At 47.4% G+C, this 19,449-nt stretch overlaps 1 protein-coding gene across 4 annotated transcripts in view; it reads left to right on the forward strand.

Annotated features, from left to right (window-relative positions):
- Window positions 1-19,449, forward strand: part of LOC140410379 (uncharacterized) — a 215,954-nt gene that overhangs the window by 168,564 nt on the left and 27,941 nt on the right. For 3 of the 4 annotated variants that reach the window (XM_072498434.1, XM_072498437.1, XM_072498435.1), the window contains 2 exons: window positions 6,962-7,108; window positions 8,396-8,572. In XM_072498434.1, coding sequence (XP_072354535.1) covers window positions 6,962-7,108; window positions 8,396-8,572 — 324 coding nt within the window. The remainder of the gene's footprint in view (window positions 1-6,961; window positions 7,109-8,395; window positions 8,573-19,449) is intronic. The other variant, XM_072498436.1, reaches the window with a different exon arrangement.

The following is a 19,449-nucleotide window of genomic DNA, read 5'->3' on the forward strand; positions in this document are numbered from 1 at the left end:
TGTCCTAGACTTTTCTCTGACCATGTGGTTACGTACATCACACACCACTCTCCAGTGCCACAATGATTCTTGCTCTGCCGAGCACCTTGCGTTATAATTCATGATGCAGGCACATATTATCACAATACAACAAAGTCTTATGTCTTGACAGTTTTTTCACAAACCTGGGGCTGGATTCTCCGCCGGCGGGATGCTCCGTTTTGCCGGCCGCTCGGGGGTTTCTCGAAGGCATTGGGCTGCCCCACAATGGGAAACCCCATTGACCGGCCAGCATAAGGGAGAATCCAGCCAGCGGGTTTAGGCAGAAATGTGGCGCAGCGGGGCGGAGAATCCCGTCGCTGGTCTGGCATGTGTGATGGAATAATTGTGGTTCTATTTCTGATACTTAAATTAAGTCTCTTGTATTTTCAGCATTTTAATTCAGCACCTTTTTCATCGACCATGTTATCAGATTGGTTTTCTCATGTTCTTTCTCTCAGAATTGCTACTTCTGCTGTCAATTTCAATGATTTTCCTCTTCAGTTAATTTCTCATTGTCAAGCTTCCCTTCTTCAAGCTCTTATTCCCGTCATTCAATTTGTCAGTGGACTTGTTCTTATTTTATAGTTGCCTTTTCATGGAGTTCAGCTTATTCTACGTTGTCTCATTAAATTTTCCTTCTTAACTTCATTTTGTAAATTTTTGCAACTTTTTTTATTCTCCACCTTTGTTGTTAGTCATTTCCTCGTGTTGTTTTAATGTCTTCTCCAGAATTTAATTATTTTTGCTGATTACTCTTTATGTTCAATAGTTCTTAGTTTCTTTTGAAGTCTTTAATTTCTGCATTTTTTCTGAGTGTTCTTGCTGGATATATACATTTCACAAATGGAACCTTCATTTCTATTTGTCTTAACTTTAGCTACACCCTTTTGGCTTTACTGTTGGTAAGGTCTGTCTCTGACAAAGTATTGACTTCTTTCCATTCTGCAATTCTCTTGTTGCCCTTCTTGTGGATCCTCTCATTGTCCTTCCTCTGGGGTCCTTCATTATACTCCTTCTGGGGTCTTTCAGTGCCCTCCCTCTGAGGTCTTTCAGTGCCCTCCTTCTGGGGTCTTTCAATGCCCTCCTTCTGGGGTCTTTCAATGCCCTCCTTCTGGAGTCTTTCAATGCCCTCCCTCTAGGGTATTTCATTGCCCTCCTCGGGTCTTTCATTGCCCTCCTTCTGGGGTCTTTCATTATCCTCCTTCTGGTGTCTTTCATTGTCCTCATTCTGGAGTATTTCATTGACCTTCTGGGGTCCTTCTTTGCCCTCCTTTTGGGGTCTTTCAGTGCCCTCCTGGGGTCTTTCAATGCCCTCCCTCTAGGGTATTTCAGTGTCCTCCCTCTAGGGTATTTCAGTGCCCTCCTTCTGGGGTATTTCAGTGCCCTCCTTCTGGGCTCTTTCTTTGTCCTCCCCCTGGGGTCTTTATTGCCCTCCTTCTGGGATCTTTCATTGTCCTCTTTCTGGGGTCGTTCATTGTCCTCTTTCTGGGGTCGCTCATTGTCCTCTTTCTGGGGTCGCTCATTGTCCTCTTTCTGGGATCTCTCATTGTCCTCTTTCTGGGGTCTTTCATTGTCCTATTTCTGGGATCTATCATTGTCCTCTTTCTGGGGTCGCTCATTGTCCTCTTTCTGGGGTCTTTCATTGTCCTCTTTCTGGGGTCGCTCATTCTCCTCTTTCTGGGGTCTTTCATTTTCTCTTTCTGGACTTTCATTGTCCTCTCTAGAGACTTTCAATGTCCTCTTTCTGAGGTCCAATTGCCCTCCTTTTGGGATCTTCTATTGCCTACTGTTTGAAGTCTTTGATGTCTCCTCTTTGAGGTATTTGTTGTTTCCACTTAGAGGTCTTTGACTTCGCTTTGGGGTCTTTGTTGCCTCTTTACTTGATGTCGTTGTTGCTTATGGACCTATTTTTTTTAGAGTTACCCTCAATTGGGGTCTTTAAGTGCATTGCTACTTTAAATGTATCACCTCTTTAAGGTGTTATCAGGTTAAGACTGTCATCCTTCTTTTTACTCAGCCGTCAACTTTTTCTCTGTGTTTCCCGTTGTTTTTTAGCTGGTTTAGCACAGTGGGCTAAACAGCTGGCTTGTAATGCAGAACAAGACCAGCAGCGCGGGTTCAATTCCCATACCGGCCTCCCTGAACAGTTGCCGGAATGTGTCAACTAAGGGCTTTTCACAGTAACTTCATTGAAGCCTACTTGTGACAATAAGTGATTATTATTATTTTGCAGTTTTGGCACATACATGGCTGCTCTTTGTTCAATTTTTAAAACTTCACTTTTATTGAAGGAAGGTCATTTCAACAATCTCTTCCCTTTTCTTTTGACCATGTGGCGAGGCCATCTTTTCCTTTAAAGGTGCCTTTCTTCTCCCACATTCGGAGATTCAGCACTCTACACTTGTTAACTTTTTCTTAAACTTGCAATCTTCTCTTCTTTTGCTTGAAGTCAGCAATCAGTGCAGCGATTAATGCCAAAGAATCCCCGCAGGCTCTGTTCCAATGCTGCACATCGGGAGATCATTAATCTCAGCCTCTGGTGTTTCCTGCGCTTCAGGAGACCTTGCTGCAGTCCACTAGGGGCATTTTGATTTTACTTAAAGCACTTTTACTATGTGCTCTTTTATTTTAGAAAAAAAAGCTTTGCAGTAACTCTTTTACTTAAGTTCTATTTGTTTAAAACTTAAAGCCACAGCTCTTGCTTTGCAGGGTTATTTTCTCTGGCTTTTTTCTCTGTATATTTCTTTCTAAACTTTTGACTCTGGCCAATTCAGGATTGTTGTGCATATATCCCTCAGCCTCCCCAATTCACTGAGATTCCTAGACCACCTCCTGGTCTACAATGTAAGTGAAGGAATGTTCTTGCATTTTGCTCACCCTCCTGTGGATTCTGATCCAAGGGTCTTGTCATGTTCTCTCCATTGACACACACCTTGTAACTGTCCATCTTTTCTGATTATACGACTAGAATTCTCTGGCTGTTCGCTGGTGACGGGGTTCTCTGGACAACGGCAGGAGCAGACAATCCCGATGTGCCACCCTCCCACTGCCGACAAATACTGGCTGGGAGGCTGGAGAATTCTGCCCTACAGATTTGTTTCTGCCCTCAGGTTCTGGCAGTATCTCAAATGGTCTGTTCGCCCAAAGAAAGGCATCTGGTGAGTACATTTTTTTAAGACTTCAAGAAAACGGGATGCTCACAGGTGTCTGGGTCAGAGGCAACATCATGATAATCCCATCTCGTCGCCAGAAGTAATGATGCATTTTCAGACTTCATTTGTGAATACAAAAAGGAATAATAATAAGAAAACAGCCTCATGGCTGCACCTAGTTCCCTACATGTTTCCGCACTGAGGGGACTCCACCCCCTGGAGTGATGACACACTTGAGTCCCAACTGTGCTCCCAAGCCAGGTGACCCTTCATCCGCTGTGTTGCCCTTAAAGGGTCAATTACCACAGGTAGGTCGAGATTTTTCTGCGACAAGCCCCTGAAAGCGATGCAGTGCTGCCTATAAAGCCTGGCACTGATTCCCACAAGCACTGCGAGATGCAAGGTAGCTGAACTATCCTTGACATGATGAGCGAAATACAGGTCGCCAAGTGTACGTTCCATTGTGAAACATGACATTCGAATTGCATGCCCAAGTGCCCGGATGACCCAACAAGGGGGCATGATCCAATAAGCAGACATTATAATGAGATGCAAATGTATTGAAATGACTGCCGTGACATATGGCAGCAAGAATTGTGGCCCACCATTGATGGCTGGAGCACATAATTGCAACCTGGTTTTATGACAATTTGAAACTGACTTTTGACCGCCTCCTAATTTTGTAAACTTCTGCCCGCAAAGGAGAGAGGAATTCCCGGCCATTGTATGAATCATAGAATGCATGATTAATACAGCAACTTGCTTTGTTGGCATTCAGATTTTTCTTAAATAGGTGCGTGCTGCTCATTGGAATTGCGGGAGTTACACCAGGGCCAGGTAGTGGACACCAGCCTAGGTCTGAACAATCTCCCTGTGTACCTACACTGACCAGGCCTGACTGACTTCCTGCTGTTCATCGCTACCTATATCGACTTTGCCAACTTGGGCAGTCTGCACCAATTCAAGAGTGTGGCTATCCATTATGCCAAAGCCCTATCCCAGAGGAAAACCTGGCTGAGTGCACAGGAGGTCAGCAGGAGGCCAGAGTCTGGCTTCAGGATATATGGTGAAGATTGTGTAGTCCAACCATATATTGGAAGTCGGGATATCATAAACTTTAGGAGATCAGCAGCTCACTGTGTATTGTTCAGTATTTTACAAAATTTCAGGCAGTTGTAAAAGCTGAAAGTGTTGAAACTGAAATTAAATTATGGTGCTATAACTTAGCAACCAAACAAAATTGAAAATTCAGGTTGTAGCCAACGGCATTATTAGAGAAAGTTTTCATTTTCAGAACCACTCAGAACAGCTTCTAATAATGCAATTTTGGTTCAAAGTAGGGGATATCTGTATTCATTGCTTTGTTTCTTTGGGAAGTAGAACTGTCTTTGCCTTTTTTCTCCATAATTAGAGTCTAGGTCCCACACTCTGGAATTAATTTCCAGATGCCTGCGCCTCTCCACCCTCCCCAAAACTTGGCTATTTAACCAAATCTTTGGTCCCTTGTCCCCAATATCTCTTTCTTTGGCTCAGCAGTAACTTTAAGGTTCGACCCCGGCTCTGGGTCACTGTCCATGTGGAGTTTGCACATTTTCCCCGTGTTTGCGTAGGTCTTGTCATGATATTCAGATAAACATCATGGTGCAAACATACATACACACTGATGGACAGATCAACGGACCAATCAATACACACACATCACAGCCAATCACAGGCAAGAGCATACACACAATAAAACGGGGAACACGACACTTCCCGCTCATTCCAGCAGGAGACAGCTCAGAGCACAGAGCTCACAGCAAGCCACTCAGACATTCACCATGTGCTGAGTGCTTCTCCAAGATAGTGTTAGGGCTAGATCCACAGGTTAGAGGGTAATGAACGAACCACAGTAACCAGTTTACAGATGTTGTTATTGTTAGTAATAAAACTGAGTTGTACCATCCGCAACCGTGTTGGTTCGTCTATGTAGCAGAGCACCCAACACGACATAGTACCAGGATTGGAACCCAGTAACTGTGAGACCTACCATCTTAAGAAATCCGCCATCCTGCGCCATGGACACCATCAGCCCGCCGCAGCCGCTCCAAATCGCTGGAAACCTTGGCGTCAACTGGAAGCTGTTTAAACAGCACTTCCAGTTCTTCCTAGAAGCCACAGAAAGGGAGAATGCTTCGGACACCAGGAAAATTGCCCTCCTCCTCTCCACGGCAGGGCAACACGCCATCCACATCTACAACTCCCTGGTGTTCGCGGAAGGTGAGGACAAGACGAAGGACAAGACGGTCCTTCTCAAACTCGAGCGACACTTCAGCGTCGAGGTAAATGAGAGTTTCGAGAGGTACCTCTTCCAGCAGCGCCTGCAGGGTAAGGATGAGCCCTTTCAATCTTTCCTAACACACCTCCGTATCCTCGCGCAGTCCTGCGGTTACGAGGCCACCTCCGATTCCATGGTTCGGGACCAGATTGTTTTTGGGGTCACCTCGGGCACCCTACACCCAACTATGCTCCAGTACTGCAAAGGATGCGGCAGCAGCGTGCTCAGTAGAAGGTGGCACATGACACTCGTGCAACTGATCTTCCTGCCCTGGCGCCTGGAGACAACGCCCGCATCCACCTACCAGAGGGTGGCTGGTCGGCAACTGCCGAAGTTCTCCGACGCGTGGCTCCCCGCTCGTTCCTGGTTCGCATGCCTGATGGCTCCATTCGCAGGCGCAATCGCTGGGCTCTTCGCCTGCTTCCACGCTCGCTACGTGATCATAGACCGGTGCCACGCCCTCCTGTTGTTCCTGATGTCGACTTTGTGGAGCTTCCTGCCACCAAGCCCATTCCTCTGTCGCCTGTGGCCAGGCCCATTCCTCAGCCGGTGGATCCTGACCCACCCTTGAAGCGGTCAACCCGAATTTGTCGCCCACCTATTAGGCTGGATTTATGAGCCTGTTTGAACATTGAACTCACTGACGTATTATGCCACAATGTTAATATGTTTCTCTTTTTGTCGTTACAGGAGTTTGTTTTGATGCTTGATGGTTACACGTGTTTTGTTTATGGTACAACCGCGTTGCTATATTGCACCTGACACCTTCCTATGTATATAGTTTAGCCTCATGTACATGTTGCAGATATTGCACACACACATTCAGCTGCACTCAGTACACATCTATATTTATTACCACATAGGCACATATTCTTGTAAAAAAAGGGGGGATGTCATGATATTCAGATACACATCATGGTGCAAACATACATACACACTGATGGACAGATCAACGGACCAATCAATACACACACAACATCACAGCCATACACACTATAAAATGGGGAACACAACACTTCCCGCTCATTCCAGCAGGAGACAGCTCAGGGCACAGAGCTCACAGCAAGCCACTCAGACATTCACCATGTGCTGAGTGCTTCCCCAAGATAGTGTTAGGGCTAGGTCCACAGGTTAGAGGGTAATGAACGAACCACAGTAACCAGTTTACAGATGTTGTTATTGTTAGTAATAAAACTGAGTTGTACCATCCGCAACTGTGTTGGTTCGTCTATGTAGCAGAGCACCCAACACGACAGGTCTCACCCCCACAACCCAAAGATGTGCAGGCTAGGTGGATTGGCCACGCTAAATTGCCCCTTAATTGGAAAAAATTAAATGGGTATTCTAAATTTAAAAAACAAACTTTTGTTTGATTACACACACTTTCTACTTTTAAATGCACAATATAAATACAAGTTATTACTATTTTAAGTCTTAGTTTTCTTCAGAAACCTTTCACTTTACTTTCTAGCCTGGAGATGAAGGGGAGCTTGGGCCAGAGGGTCTCGAAGGTAAAAGAGGGCCTCCTGGGGAACCAGGTGATCGTGGCCCATTTGGAGAACAGGGTACAGCTGGTGAAGCAGGCCTGACTGGATCCGCTGGAGCTGCTGGACTTCCTGTAAGGAAAATGAAATGAAATGTGATGTGCAAATCTGTGTGCATTCACATTGTGAATGCAAACATCTTTGATGTTTTATGGATCTAAAAAAAATCTATTATATATGGCAATTAATATAAGAATAAATCCCAGTGGTGCAGAAATATAAGTTTGCAATGTGTAATGTTTCGGGGTCTTTTACTTCTTTAAGGCAGGAGCAGACTTGCCATTAAAGCTTTGTTGCAAATTTACTTTATTGAGATAAAGTCAGAGCAAATGTATTAAGTTCTCAGATAAGCCAAGTCAACATATTTGGGCGGTGATTTCCAGTTTGACACAGAATATACTCTTGTGTCAAGATCTGGATAGCAGAACGTACAAACTAGTTTCTCTCACAGCTTCAGTCTTATGGTCTTTGAGTCTATCTCCCTCTCTATCTCTCCTTCCCTCTTATCTTGTTTTGTACTTGTCTCTGGATGGTCTCTCTCGCCGCCGTGAAGATGGCAAACTCTTTATTCTGGCTGTTATCCAATTAACCCCTCCCTCATCTCAATTGCGTTCAGCACCATGTGTGAGGACACTTTCCTTGACCAACCAGGTGTTTTATGTGGCTGTTGCAATGTCCTTCGTATGTAATATTGAATCTCTATGCTTTTATATACTGTAGTTCCTTAACTTATACAGAAAGACATTTTATTCTCATGTAAACAACCTTCAAGTTTTTGTCTATTTTTGCTGTGAGCAAGTTCATAACTTGACATAAACTCCCAGAACCCTTTGCCTGTGGCATATTTTCTATACTGCATCCTACTTCAAAGTTTTCTCACTTTACCACCCTATGAAGAAGGATATCTATAAAGTTAAGTGTTAGTAAACCACCAGGTTAGATGTTAATTTCTTCTAATAAAGTCAGATTTTAATAAATTGTATTTTTGTTGGTAACCGAATGATCTTCCAAATGGGGGCAATTATATTTTAAATAGCCACTGAATGCAAGGTTCAATAATATATATACACTCTAAAATGTATTTTACAATAACAAATGAGATGACAGCAGCAAAGCTTTCAGCCAAGTGAATATTTTCCGAGTTTCATGAAAAATAATCTGCTTTATTATTTAGATGGAAAACAATAGAACCTTTATAAATCAAAAAATTCTTTAAAAAATCTCAAATTATATTTTCAACATGTCACTGAGCATAATTGGAACAATCCAAGTTCACATTCTAATACAAATCTGAATCAGCATATCACACAGCAGTTGAACTTTTTGGAGCATCCTTTTGATAAATTTTATTTGTATTTTAGGGTCCAATTTTGCCAGCCAGTCATGTGATTGATGTCTGCAAAAGACTTATCCTTGAACAAATATCACTGTATACAAGTATAGTGAGAAGGAAGTGTTCCAGTGCATGCCCTCTTTATGGTGATGTTCCAATGGGACCTCCTGGAGCATTTGGTGAGAATGGACAACCTGGGCTATCTGTGAGTAAACAGATATTTGTTGAAAGAATCTAATTGTAGACCAGTACTACTGTTACTGTTCAGTAGTTTGTCGTTTTCCAAGGAGCAAGTAAAGGCAAGAAATTATCCCTGGTGCCCAAATATAAAGGTCTGAGGATTTTCAGGAAGCTTCATCAAAATAACCATGCAAACTGCAGACACCACCATCAGCAGTTTTTATTTTTAATATAAATTTAAAGCCCAATTCTTTTCTTTTCTAATTAAGGGGCAATTTTGCGTGGCCAATCCACCCACCCTGCACACCTTTGGGGTTGTGGGGTGAGGCCCACACAAACACAGGGAGAATTTCCTTTGGACAGTGACCCGGACCATCAGCAGATTATACAACTGAAGAATCAAAATTTGGGCCAGCTGCCATGTTGGCAGCAACCCTCATATAAATTCCAAAAGTGGGGTAGGTGTGGGAAGGCAGCAGGACATGGAAAGGTGATCTCAGTTGTCAGAGGTGCTGTTGACCAGGAAGAAGGAATCCTGTCTTAGCAATGGCTGCATCAACTTCTCGAAATGTGGCAGATGGTATATCATAATCGTCCTAATGGATAAATATGTTTATATAATCCTGACGGCATAACAGAACCACTCAAAGTCACCCATTTTCACAAATGGGACTGAAAACATTACTCCCTTCACTTTAAAGCTTGTTTTAGGTGACTATCCTGGAGAAGTGAAACTGTTCTGACCTAATTTCAGATCAGACATGTTGAACCTGAAATTGAATTCTGTTGCATCTTTCTTATACGTCCTATTCCACTATCCTAGATAGAATTATGGGGCTCAATTCTATGCGCTTCCATGGGTCGGGTGGACCCATTAGACTGTGCCATCTGTGGCATGTCTGCAATTCTATGAGTGGTGAGGGAGGCATCAGGTGGGCATCTGTCTTTGGCTCAATTAAAATCCTGAAGTGGTCAGTTAAAGACAATTAAGGTACTTGAAGAGTTCATTAATTGCTCATTAATGAAGGGAGTTAAGAGTTTCATGGCTTACAAGGGCTATGTATGCTCTGTGTTTGGTAGATCGTGAAGGGAGTTGACAACAGAGTGGGTCATGGGGTGATGAGGAACAACACCATCCGCATGATATCCTCCGAGGGACGAGGAGCGTAAAGGACATAGAGGCCATACTCTTCAAAGGAGCCACCTGGAATGACCAGAATCAGTGCTGCAGGAGACTGTGACTCTCCAAGCAGATGGTCTCAGTCACCAGTCTCCTCATTATCCAAGAGATAACCATACAGGTCACCATGGCCTGCCAGTAACTGTCAAAGTCGCTGTGGTCTTGAAATTCTTCACCTCGGACTCCTTCCAAATATCAACAATGGACTTTGTTGGAATCTCACAAATGACTGGACACCACTGCCTTTCTGCAGGTCACTGATATCCTATTTTCCAACACTGGACAATACATTAACTTCATGACTGATGAGGCCTTGCAGACACAGAGCGCAATGGGTTTTGTCACCATTGCTGTATTCCATCAGTTCCAGGACATTAAAATTTGTCAACGCGGCACTCAGTGATGGGCCGGTAAAATTCAACAGGACGGGTTCACTCAGCGTTCAGTTGACCTCCAACCATAAGATCTTTCTCATGTGTGCACTTGCTTTCCCGACAGCGGCATGATTCTTTCAGTCCAGGCAGCTGCAGATCTTCACTCCAACCCCTCAAGTGCATGGATGGATCCCAGGAGACAAGAATAGATGGCTATTGACCCCCTCTACAACAACATGAGACAGAGGCAATATAATCAAAGCCATCTGCTAACTTAGGCAACCATTAAACAGGTCAAGTGCTTTCTCAAGCTAATGTTCTGGCATCTGGAGTGGTTGGGTGACACTCTGCAAGGTCTTTTGGCTTTGTATTGGTCTGCTGTGCTCTCTGTCTCATGGTGCTCCAGGTAGGTGTATCTTGAGGATGATGATATGCTGGAAGGAGACAACTCATCAGAGGAACAGGAGATGCATAAGGAAAAGAAAATGGAGGTGAACACGGAGATGCCCCGGCTGCAAAAGGAAGTGGCCGCGCATGGTATGAGGTATGAAGGTTTCATCAGGATTTTAGACAATACAAAATAAGGGTTTCAATTCTAAAGGGTGGACAGGAACAGAAGGACCTGGATGTATATGTACATAAGTCATTAAAGGTGGCAGGACAGGTGAAGAGAGCATTTCCTAAAGCATACAGTATCCTCGGGTTTATAAATAGTGGCATAGAGTACAAGAGCAAGGAAGTCATGCTGAACTTGTATAAGACACTAGTTGGACCTCAGCTGGAGTATTGTGTAGCATTGTTGGCGCCACACTTTAGGAAGGATGTGAATGGATTGGAGAGAGTGCAGAAGAGGTTTACAAGTTCCAGGGATGAGAAACTTCAGTGATGAAGATAGATTGAAGAAGTTAAGACTGTTTTCCTTGGCAAGGAGAAGACTATGAGGAGATTGGATGGGAGATTTGGAGTTTCAGGATTTTGACAGTGAAGGAACAGAAATATAGTTCGAGTCATGGTGTGTGACTTGGAGGGGAATGTGCAGGTCGTGGTGTTCCCAAGCATCGGCTGACCTTGTCCGAGATGGTAGATGTCACATGTTTGGAAAATGCTGTCAAAGGGGCTTGGCTCCTTCATTCTTTACCCATGTCACTGCAACTTCCTCAGGAAACTCTGAAATATGGGAACACATTAAATATTTGGAGAAATATCAGCACCGATGCCTCCATAAAATTCTGCAAATGCAGTGTCAGGATAAGCACTCCAATATTACTGGCCAATATCCCCAATATCGAGTCACTAGTTACGGTCAATCAGCCACGTTTGGTGGGCCACATCTTAGAACATAGAAAAATACAGCAGAGAACAGGCCCTTCAGCCCACGATGTTGTGCCGAACATTTGTTCTAGATTAATCATAGATTATCATAGAATGTACAGTGCAGAAGGTGGCCATTCGGCCCATCAAGTCTGCACCGGCTCTTGGAAAGAGCACCCTACCAAGGTCAACACCTCCACCCAACTCTAAGGGCAATTTTGGACACTAAGGGCAATCTATCATGGCCAATCCACCCAACCTGCACATCCTTGGACTGTGGGAGGAAACCGGAGCACCCGGAGGAAACCCACGCACACACGGGGAGGACGTGCAGACTCCGCACAGACGGTGACCCAAGCTGGAATCGAACCTGGGACCCTGGAGCTGTGAAGCAATTGTGCTATCCACAATGCTACCGTGCTGTCCTTAAGAACAAATTAATCTACACTACACCATTCTACCGTAATCCATGTACCTATCCAATAGCTGCTTGAAGGTCCCTAATGTTTCCGACTCAACTACTTCCACAGGCAGTGCATTCCATGCCCTCACTACTCTCTGGGTAAAGAACCTACCTCTGACATCCCCCCTATATCTTCCACCATTCACCTTAAATTTATGTCCCCTTGGAATGGTTTGTTCCACCCGGGGAAAAAGTCTCTGACTGTCTACTCTATCAATTCCCCTGATCATCTTATAAACCTCTATCAAGTCGCCCCTCATCCTTCTCCGTTTTAATGAGAAAAGGCCTAGCACCCTCAACTTTTCCTTGTAAGACCTACTCTCCATTCCAGGCAACATCCTGGTAAATCTCCTTTGCACCTTTTCCAAAGCTTCCACATCCTTCCTAAAATGAGGCGACCAGAACGGTACACAGTACTCCAAATGTGGCCTTACCAAAGTTTTGTACAGCTGCATCATCACCTCACGGCTCTTAAATTCAATCCCTCTGTTAATGAACGCTAGCACACCATAGGCCTTCTTCACAGCTCTATCCACTTGAGTGGCAACTTTCAAAGATGTGTGAACATAGACCCCAAGATCTCTCTGCTCCTCCACATTGCCAAGAACTCTACCGTTAACCCTGTATTCCGCATTCATATTTGTCCCTACAAAATGGACAACCTCACACTTTTCAGGGTTAAACTCCATCTGCCACTTCTCAGCCCAGCTCTGCATCCTATCTATGACTCTTTGCAGCCGACAATAGCCCTCCTCACTATCCACAACTCCACCAATCTTCGTATCGTCTGCAAATTTACTAACCCACCCTTCAACTCCCTCATCCAAGTCATTAATGAAAATCACAAACAGCAGAGGACCCAGAACTGATCCCTGCGGTACGCCACTGGTAACTGGGATCCAGGCTGAATATTTGCCATCCACCACCACTCTCTGACTTCTTTCGGTTAGCCAGTTTGTTATCCAACTGGCCAAATTTCCCACTATCCCATGCCTCCTTACATTCTGCATAAGCCTACCATGGGGAACCTTATCAAATGCCTTACTAAAATCCATGTACACTACATCCACTGCTTTACCTTCATCCACATGCTTGGTCACCTCCTCAAAGAATTCAATAAGACCTACCCCTCACAAATCCGTGCTGACTATTCCTAATCAAGCAGTGTCTTTCCAGATGCTCAGAAATCCTATCTTCTACATGCCTGACGCAAGACTCCCAAAACAAGCTCCCTACACCGAGCTTTGTTGCAGAAAATGGTTACCAGGAGGTCAGAGGGAATGTTTCAGGGACATCCTCAAAGCCTCTCTGAAAAAATGCTACATTCCCACTGATGTTTGGGAATCTCTAGCTCAAGACCATTTAAACTGGAGAAGATGCATTTGTGAAGCTGCCAACCATTTTGATGTCTCTGATGTGCCCAGTTGGAGACCTAGCACAAACAGCGGGAGGACACTCCAAAATTTAAGCATCACAGCTACCTGCCTCATCAAACACTGCCTGCCCAACTTGTGACAGAATGTGTGGATTCAACATTAGACATTTTTACCATCTCAGCCTCAGAGTGGGAGAAAGTAATTTTTGGTCTCGAGGGACCGCTTTAAAAAAAATCTAAATGTACACCACGACTCACTGAGGTGAGAGTATCTGGAATGGTGATGGGTCCACTTGTCAGATGTGATGGTGTTTCTTGGTTTTGTGCTACTCTTCTGGGGCTGAAGAGGGAGAGGGTGTCATTTGCTGGATGCCTGAAATTGTGGGAAGCACCCTCTAATGTGTGCTTTGCCTCTGTAATCATCATCTAGACCATGAACTCCCATCTTGTTAGAGTCAATGTCCTCTTCTTCCAGAATCCTGGCTACCTCCATTGCTCAGTCTTCTACTGGTGTTATCCTCTGGAAATACAGCACACCAATTCCCTGTTTGTGTTATTTCATGGGCATTGTGTGCCTGTTTCTCCTGCAAGTACAAAAGAGAGCAAGATAAGACATCACTCTCCTCTACAGCCAATTGCATCTGGCCTTATTCATTAAACAGCAATGTGATAATAACGAGGAAGCTTTGTGATGCAGTGCATTATGTCTCTGCCTCTAAGTCAGAAGCATGAGGTTCAAGTCCCACTCCAGGACTTGATGGTGACAAAAGGTGCGTTCATGACTTGACTCAGCAGATTGATTATTTTCCATTAAATACTTCCATTATTTATTGGCATGCAGTAAGAGCGGAAGAGACTTCTGGTTAACCTCGCTTGATGTGTAGTGGCACCCCTCAAGCTAGGCACTCCACAAGCTATAGGGCGGGATTCTCCGACCCCCCGCCGGGTCGGAGAATCCCCGGGGGCCGGCGCGAATAACGCCGCGCTGCCGGCTGCCGTATTCTCCGGCGCCGGTTTTCGGGCGGGGGGCGGGGTTCACACCACGCCAGTCGGGGGCCATTGGCAATACTCCGGGCCCTGATCCCGATGGGCCGAGCGGCCGTCGGTATTTGGCCAGTCCCGCCGGCGTGGACCTGGCAGGTAAGTCGGCTGGGGTGGTCCGCGGAGGGGGGTGGGGGGAGGATCCAACCCCGGGGAGGGCCCCCACGGTGGCCTGGCCTGCGATCGGGGCCCACCGATCTGCAGGCGGGCCTGTGCTGTGGGGGCACTTCTTCCTTCTGCACCAGCCCCTGTAAGACTCCGCCATGGCCGGCGTGGAGAAGACACCCCCCCCTGCGCATGCACTAGAATACGCCGGCGGTTCCGTGCATGCGCGGGATCACGCTGGCCCTTTGGCGCATGCACGGACTCGCACAGTCCCTTCGGTGCCGGCTGGCACAGCGCCAACCCCTCCGCCGGCCACCTAGTGCGGAGAATTCTGCTACTTCCGGTCGGCCCGACGCCGAAGTGGTTTGCGCCGTTTTTGACGCCGGCATTGGGCCATCGCGCCGATTTCGGTGAATCCCGCTGATCGTGTCTGACTTCATGCTCGCAACCTGTTCCAATGGAAGCTATGGAAACACATGTAAGCGTATGCTTCATCTGTCTCAAGACATGGGAGGCCTTCTAAGTCGAAGATAATTAATAATAATTATCTTTATTGTCACAAGGAGGCTTACAGTAACACTACAATGAAGGTACTGTGAAAATCCTCTAGTCGTTACACAAGAAGAATTCAGAATGTCCAACTCACATAAAGGCACGTCTTTTGGGACTTGTGGGAGGAAACTGGAGCACCCGGAGGAAACCCACGCAGACACGGGGAGAAAGTGCAGACTCAGCACAGACAGTGACCCAAGCCGGGAATTGAACGTGGGACCCTGGCGCTGTGAAGCAACAGTGCTACCCACTGTGCCGCCCATATAATCAGATAATCTTATTATTTTGGCAATGTTGATTAAGAATAAATATTGGCCGGAATATTGGAGATAATCTCATGCTCTTCTTTGAAAAAATGCCATGGGATCTTTCCATCTATCTGAGGGAGGAGTAGACAGGATCTCAGATTAACATCTCATCTGAAAACAGCATTTTTGACGGTGCAGAATTTCCACAGTATATACTCTCGTGTCAGCTGAGGTGTTGGGTGCTCTGAGGTACAGACGAACCAACACAGTTGCGATTGGTACAACGCAGTTTTATTCCAACCAACTATTTATACATCTGACTTGGTACTCAGCACGTTGTGACTGTGTGAGTGTCTTGCTAATGAGGTCCTGGCCCTGTGCTGTCTCCAGATGGACTGCCCAGGAAGTGCCGTGTTTCTTGTCTTATACTGTGTCTGCTCTTGTCTGTGATTGGCTGTCGTGTTATGTGTGCTAATTGGTCCGTTGGTCTGTCTATCATTTTTAAAAAATATATATATTTATTCAAGTTTTTTAACACATTTTTTCTCCCTTACAAACAATAACCCCCACCCCCCCACCCACCGTAACAAAAAAAAACGAGAAATCGCGCAGAGCAAGATATATACATGGCAAAATGATATATTTACACAGCTTTGTACACTGGCCCTCACCCGTACGTGCCAGTTTCCCCAACCCTTCATGTTATCTCTTGCTCATCCACCCTCCCAGGCAGTCCCCCCTCTCCTCCACCCCTCCCAGGACGTTCCCCACCCCCCCAAGGTTGCTGCTGCTGCTGACCGACCTTCCTCTAACGCACCGCGAGATAGTCTAGGAACGGTTGCCACCACCTGTAGAACCCCTGCGCAGACCCTCTCAAGGCAAACTTAATCCTCTCCAACTTTATGAACCCAGCCATATCATTTATCCAGGCCTCCAGGCTGGGGGGCTACGCCTCCTTCCACATAAGCAAGATCCTTCGCCGGGCTACTAGGGACGCAAAGGCCAGAATGCCGGCCTCTTTTGCCTCCTGCACTCCCGGTTCGTCCACTACTCCAAATATTGCTAGCCCCCAGCTTGGCTTGACCTGGACTTTCACCACCTGAGATATTGCTCCCGCCACTCCTCTCCAGAACCCCTCCAGTGCCGGGCATGACCAAAACATATGGACATGATTCGCCGGGCTCCTTGAGCACCTTCCACATCTGTCCTCTACCCCAAAGAACCTACTCAACCTCGCCCCCGTCAAGTGCGCTCTGCTCTGTGGACCACCTTAAATTGTATCAGGCTGAGCCTAGCACACGAAGAGGAGGAATTAACCCTACCTAGGGCATCAGCCCACAGACCTTCCTCGATCTCCTCCCCCAGCTCCTCCTCCCATTTACCCTTCAACTCTTCTACCAGCGCTTCCCCCTCTTCGTTCAACTCCTGGTGTATTTCCGACACCTTGCCCTCCCCGACCCATATACCCGAGATCACCCTATCTTGAACTTCTTGTGCCGGGAGCAACGGGAATTCCCTCACCTGTCACCGCACAAAAGCCCTCACCTGCATATATCTAAAGGCATTTCCCGGGGGTAACTCGAACTTCTCCTCCAGTGCCCCTAGGCTCGCAAACGTCCCGTCGATGAACAGGTACCCCATTCTACCAATCCCCGCTCGATGCCAGCTCTGGAACCCCCCGTCCATCTTTCCCGGGACAAACCGGTGGTTACCCCTGATCGGGGACCACACCGATGCTCCCATTGCACCCCGGTGCCGTCTCCACTGGCCCCAGATCCTTAGCGTTGCCGCCACCACCTGGCTCGTGGTATGCTTTGTCGGCGAGAGCGGCAGCGGTGCCGTCTCCAACACCCCCAGGCTCGTTCCTTTACAGGGTGCCATCTCCATCCTCTTCCTTGCCGCCCCCTCTCCCTCCATAACACACTTGCGGATCATCGCCACATTTGCTGCCCAGTAGTAGCTCCCCAGGTTTGGCAGCGCCAACCCTCCTCAGTCCCTACTGCGTTCCAGGAACCCTCTCCTTACTCTCGGGGTCTTATTCGCCCACACAAACCCCATAATACTCCTGCCTACTCTCTTAAAAAAGGCCTTAGTGTTCACGATGGGAAGGCACTGAAACACAAACAGAAACCTCGGAAGGACCACCATTTTGACCGACTGCACTCTACCCGCCAGCGAGAGCGGTAACATGTCCCATCTTTTGAAATCCTCCTCCATTTGCTCCACCAACCTCGTCAGATTCAGTTTATGTAGGGTCCCCCAACTCCTGGCTATCTGGATCCCCAGATACCGAAAGCTCCCCTCCGCCCTCCTCAGCGGTAGGTCCCCTATCCCTCTTTCTTGGTCCCCTGCCTGTAATACAAAGAGCTCACTCTTCCCTACATTGAGCTTATAGCCGGAAAACTCCCCAAACTCCCTTAGAGTCTGCATGACCTCCACCATCCCCTCCATTGGATCCGCCACGTACAGCAACAGGTCATCCGCATATAGCGACACCCGATGCTCTTCTCCCCCTCGGACCACTCCCTTCCATTTATTAGACTCCCTCAATGACATGGCCAATGGTTCGATCGCCAATGCGAACAACAGGGGGGACAGGGGGCACCCCTGCCTCGTCCCTCGGTACAGTCGAAAGTACTCCGACCTCCGCCAGTTCGTCACTACACTTGCCATCGGGGCTCTGTAAAGGAGCTTAACCCAATTGATAAACCCTACCCCGAACCCAAACCTACGCAGCACCTCCCAGAGGTACTCCAACTCTACTCGGTCAAAGGCCTTCTCCGCGTCCATAGCTGCCACTATCTCCGCCTCTCCCTCCTCCGATGGCATCATTATCATGTTTCAGAGCCGCCGCACATTGGTGTTTAGTTGCCTGCCCTTTACAAATCCCGTCTGGTCCTCGTGGATTACCCCCGGGACACAGTCCTCGATCCTTGTGGCCAGCACTTTTGCCAGTAACTTTGCATCCACATTGAGGAGCGAGATCGGCCTGTACGATCCACATTGCAGTGGGTCCTTGTCCCGCTTTAGGATCAAAGAAATTGTCGCTTCCGACATTGTCAGGGGCAGGGTCCCCTCCTCTATTGCCTCATTAAAGGTCCTCACCAGTAGCGGGGCCAACAGGTCTGCGTACTTCCTGTAGAACTCCACCGGGAATCCGTCCGGTCCCGGGGCCTTCCCCGCCTGCATGCTCCCCAAACCCTTGCTCAGCTCCTCCAACCCAATTGGTGCCCCGAAACCAGCCACCTCTTGCTCCTCCACGCTCGGGAATCTCAGCTGATCGAGGAATCGTCTCATCCCCTCTTCCCCCGCTGGGGGCTGGGATCTGTACAGCTCTTCATAAAAGGCCTTGAATACCTTGTTTATTTTCGTCGCACTCCGAACCGTGGCTCCCCTTCCATCTTTGACTCCCCCTATTTCCCTCGCTGCAATCCTCTTATGGAGCTGGTGTGCCAGCATCCGACTAGCATTTTCCCCAGACTCGTAGGTCGCCCCCTGCGCTTTCCTCCACTGTGCCTCCGCCTTCCCTGTGGTCAACAGGTCAAACTCCGTCTGGAGCCGTCGTCTTTCCCCAAGTAATCTTTCCTCCGTGGCCTCTGCGTATCTCCTGTCCACTCTCAAAATCTCCCCCACTAACCTCTCCCTTTCCTCTGTCTTCTCCCTATGAGCCCTAATGGAAATTAGCTCTCCCCTGATCACCGCCTTCAACGCCTCCCATACCACCCCCACCCGCACCTCCCCGTTGTCGTTGGCCTCCAAGTACCTTTCGATACACCCCCTCACCTTCCCACACACCACCTCATCCGCCAGCAGTCCCACATCCAGCCGCCACAACAGGCGTTGGTCCCTCTCCTCTCCCAGCTCCAGTTCCACCCAGTGTGGGGCATGGTCCGAAACGGCTATAGCCGAATACTCCGTCCCCTCCACCCTCGGGATGAGCGCCCTACCCAGAACAAAGAAATCTATCCTGGAGTAGGCTTTGTGTACATGGGAGAAGAAAGAAAATTCCCTGGCCTGCGGCCTTGCAAACCGCCATGGGTCCACTCCCCCCATCTGATCCATAAACCCCCTTAGTACCTTGAACGCCGCCGCCGGCCTCTTTCCAGTCCTTGATTTGGAGCGGTCCAGTGCTGGATCCAACACTGTATTGAAGTCCCCTCCCATTATCAGGCCTCCTATCTCCAGGTCCGGAATGCGCCCCAACATGCGCTTCATGAATCCTGCATCATCCCAGTTCGGGGCGTATACGTTTA

This window comes from Scyliorhinus torazame, chromosome 4 (genome assembly GCF_047496885.1).
Source record: "Scyliorhinus torazame isolate Kashiwa2021f chromosome 4, sScyTor2.1, whole genome shotgun sequence".
Lineage (NCBI taxonomy): Eukaryota > Metazoa > Chordata > Chondrichthyes > Carcharhiniformes > Scyliorhinidae > Scyliorhinus > Scyliorhinus torazame.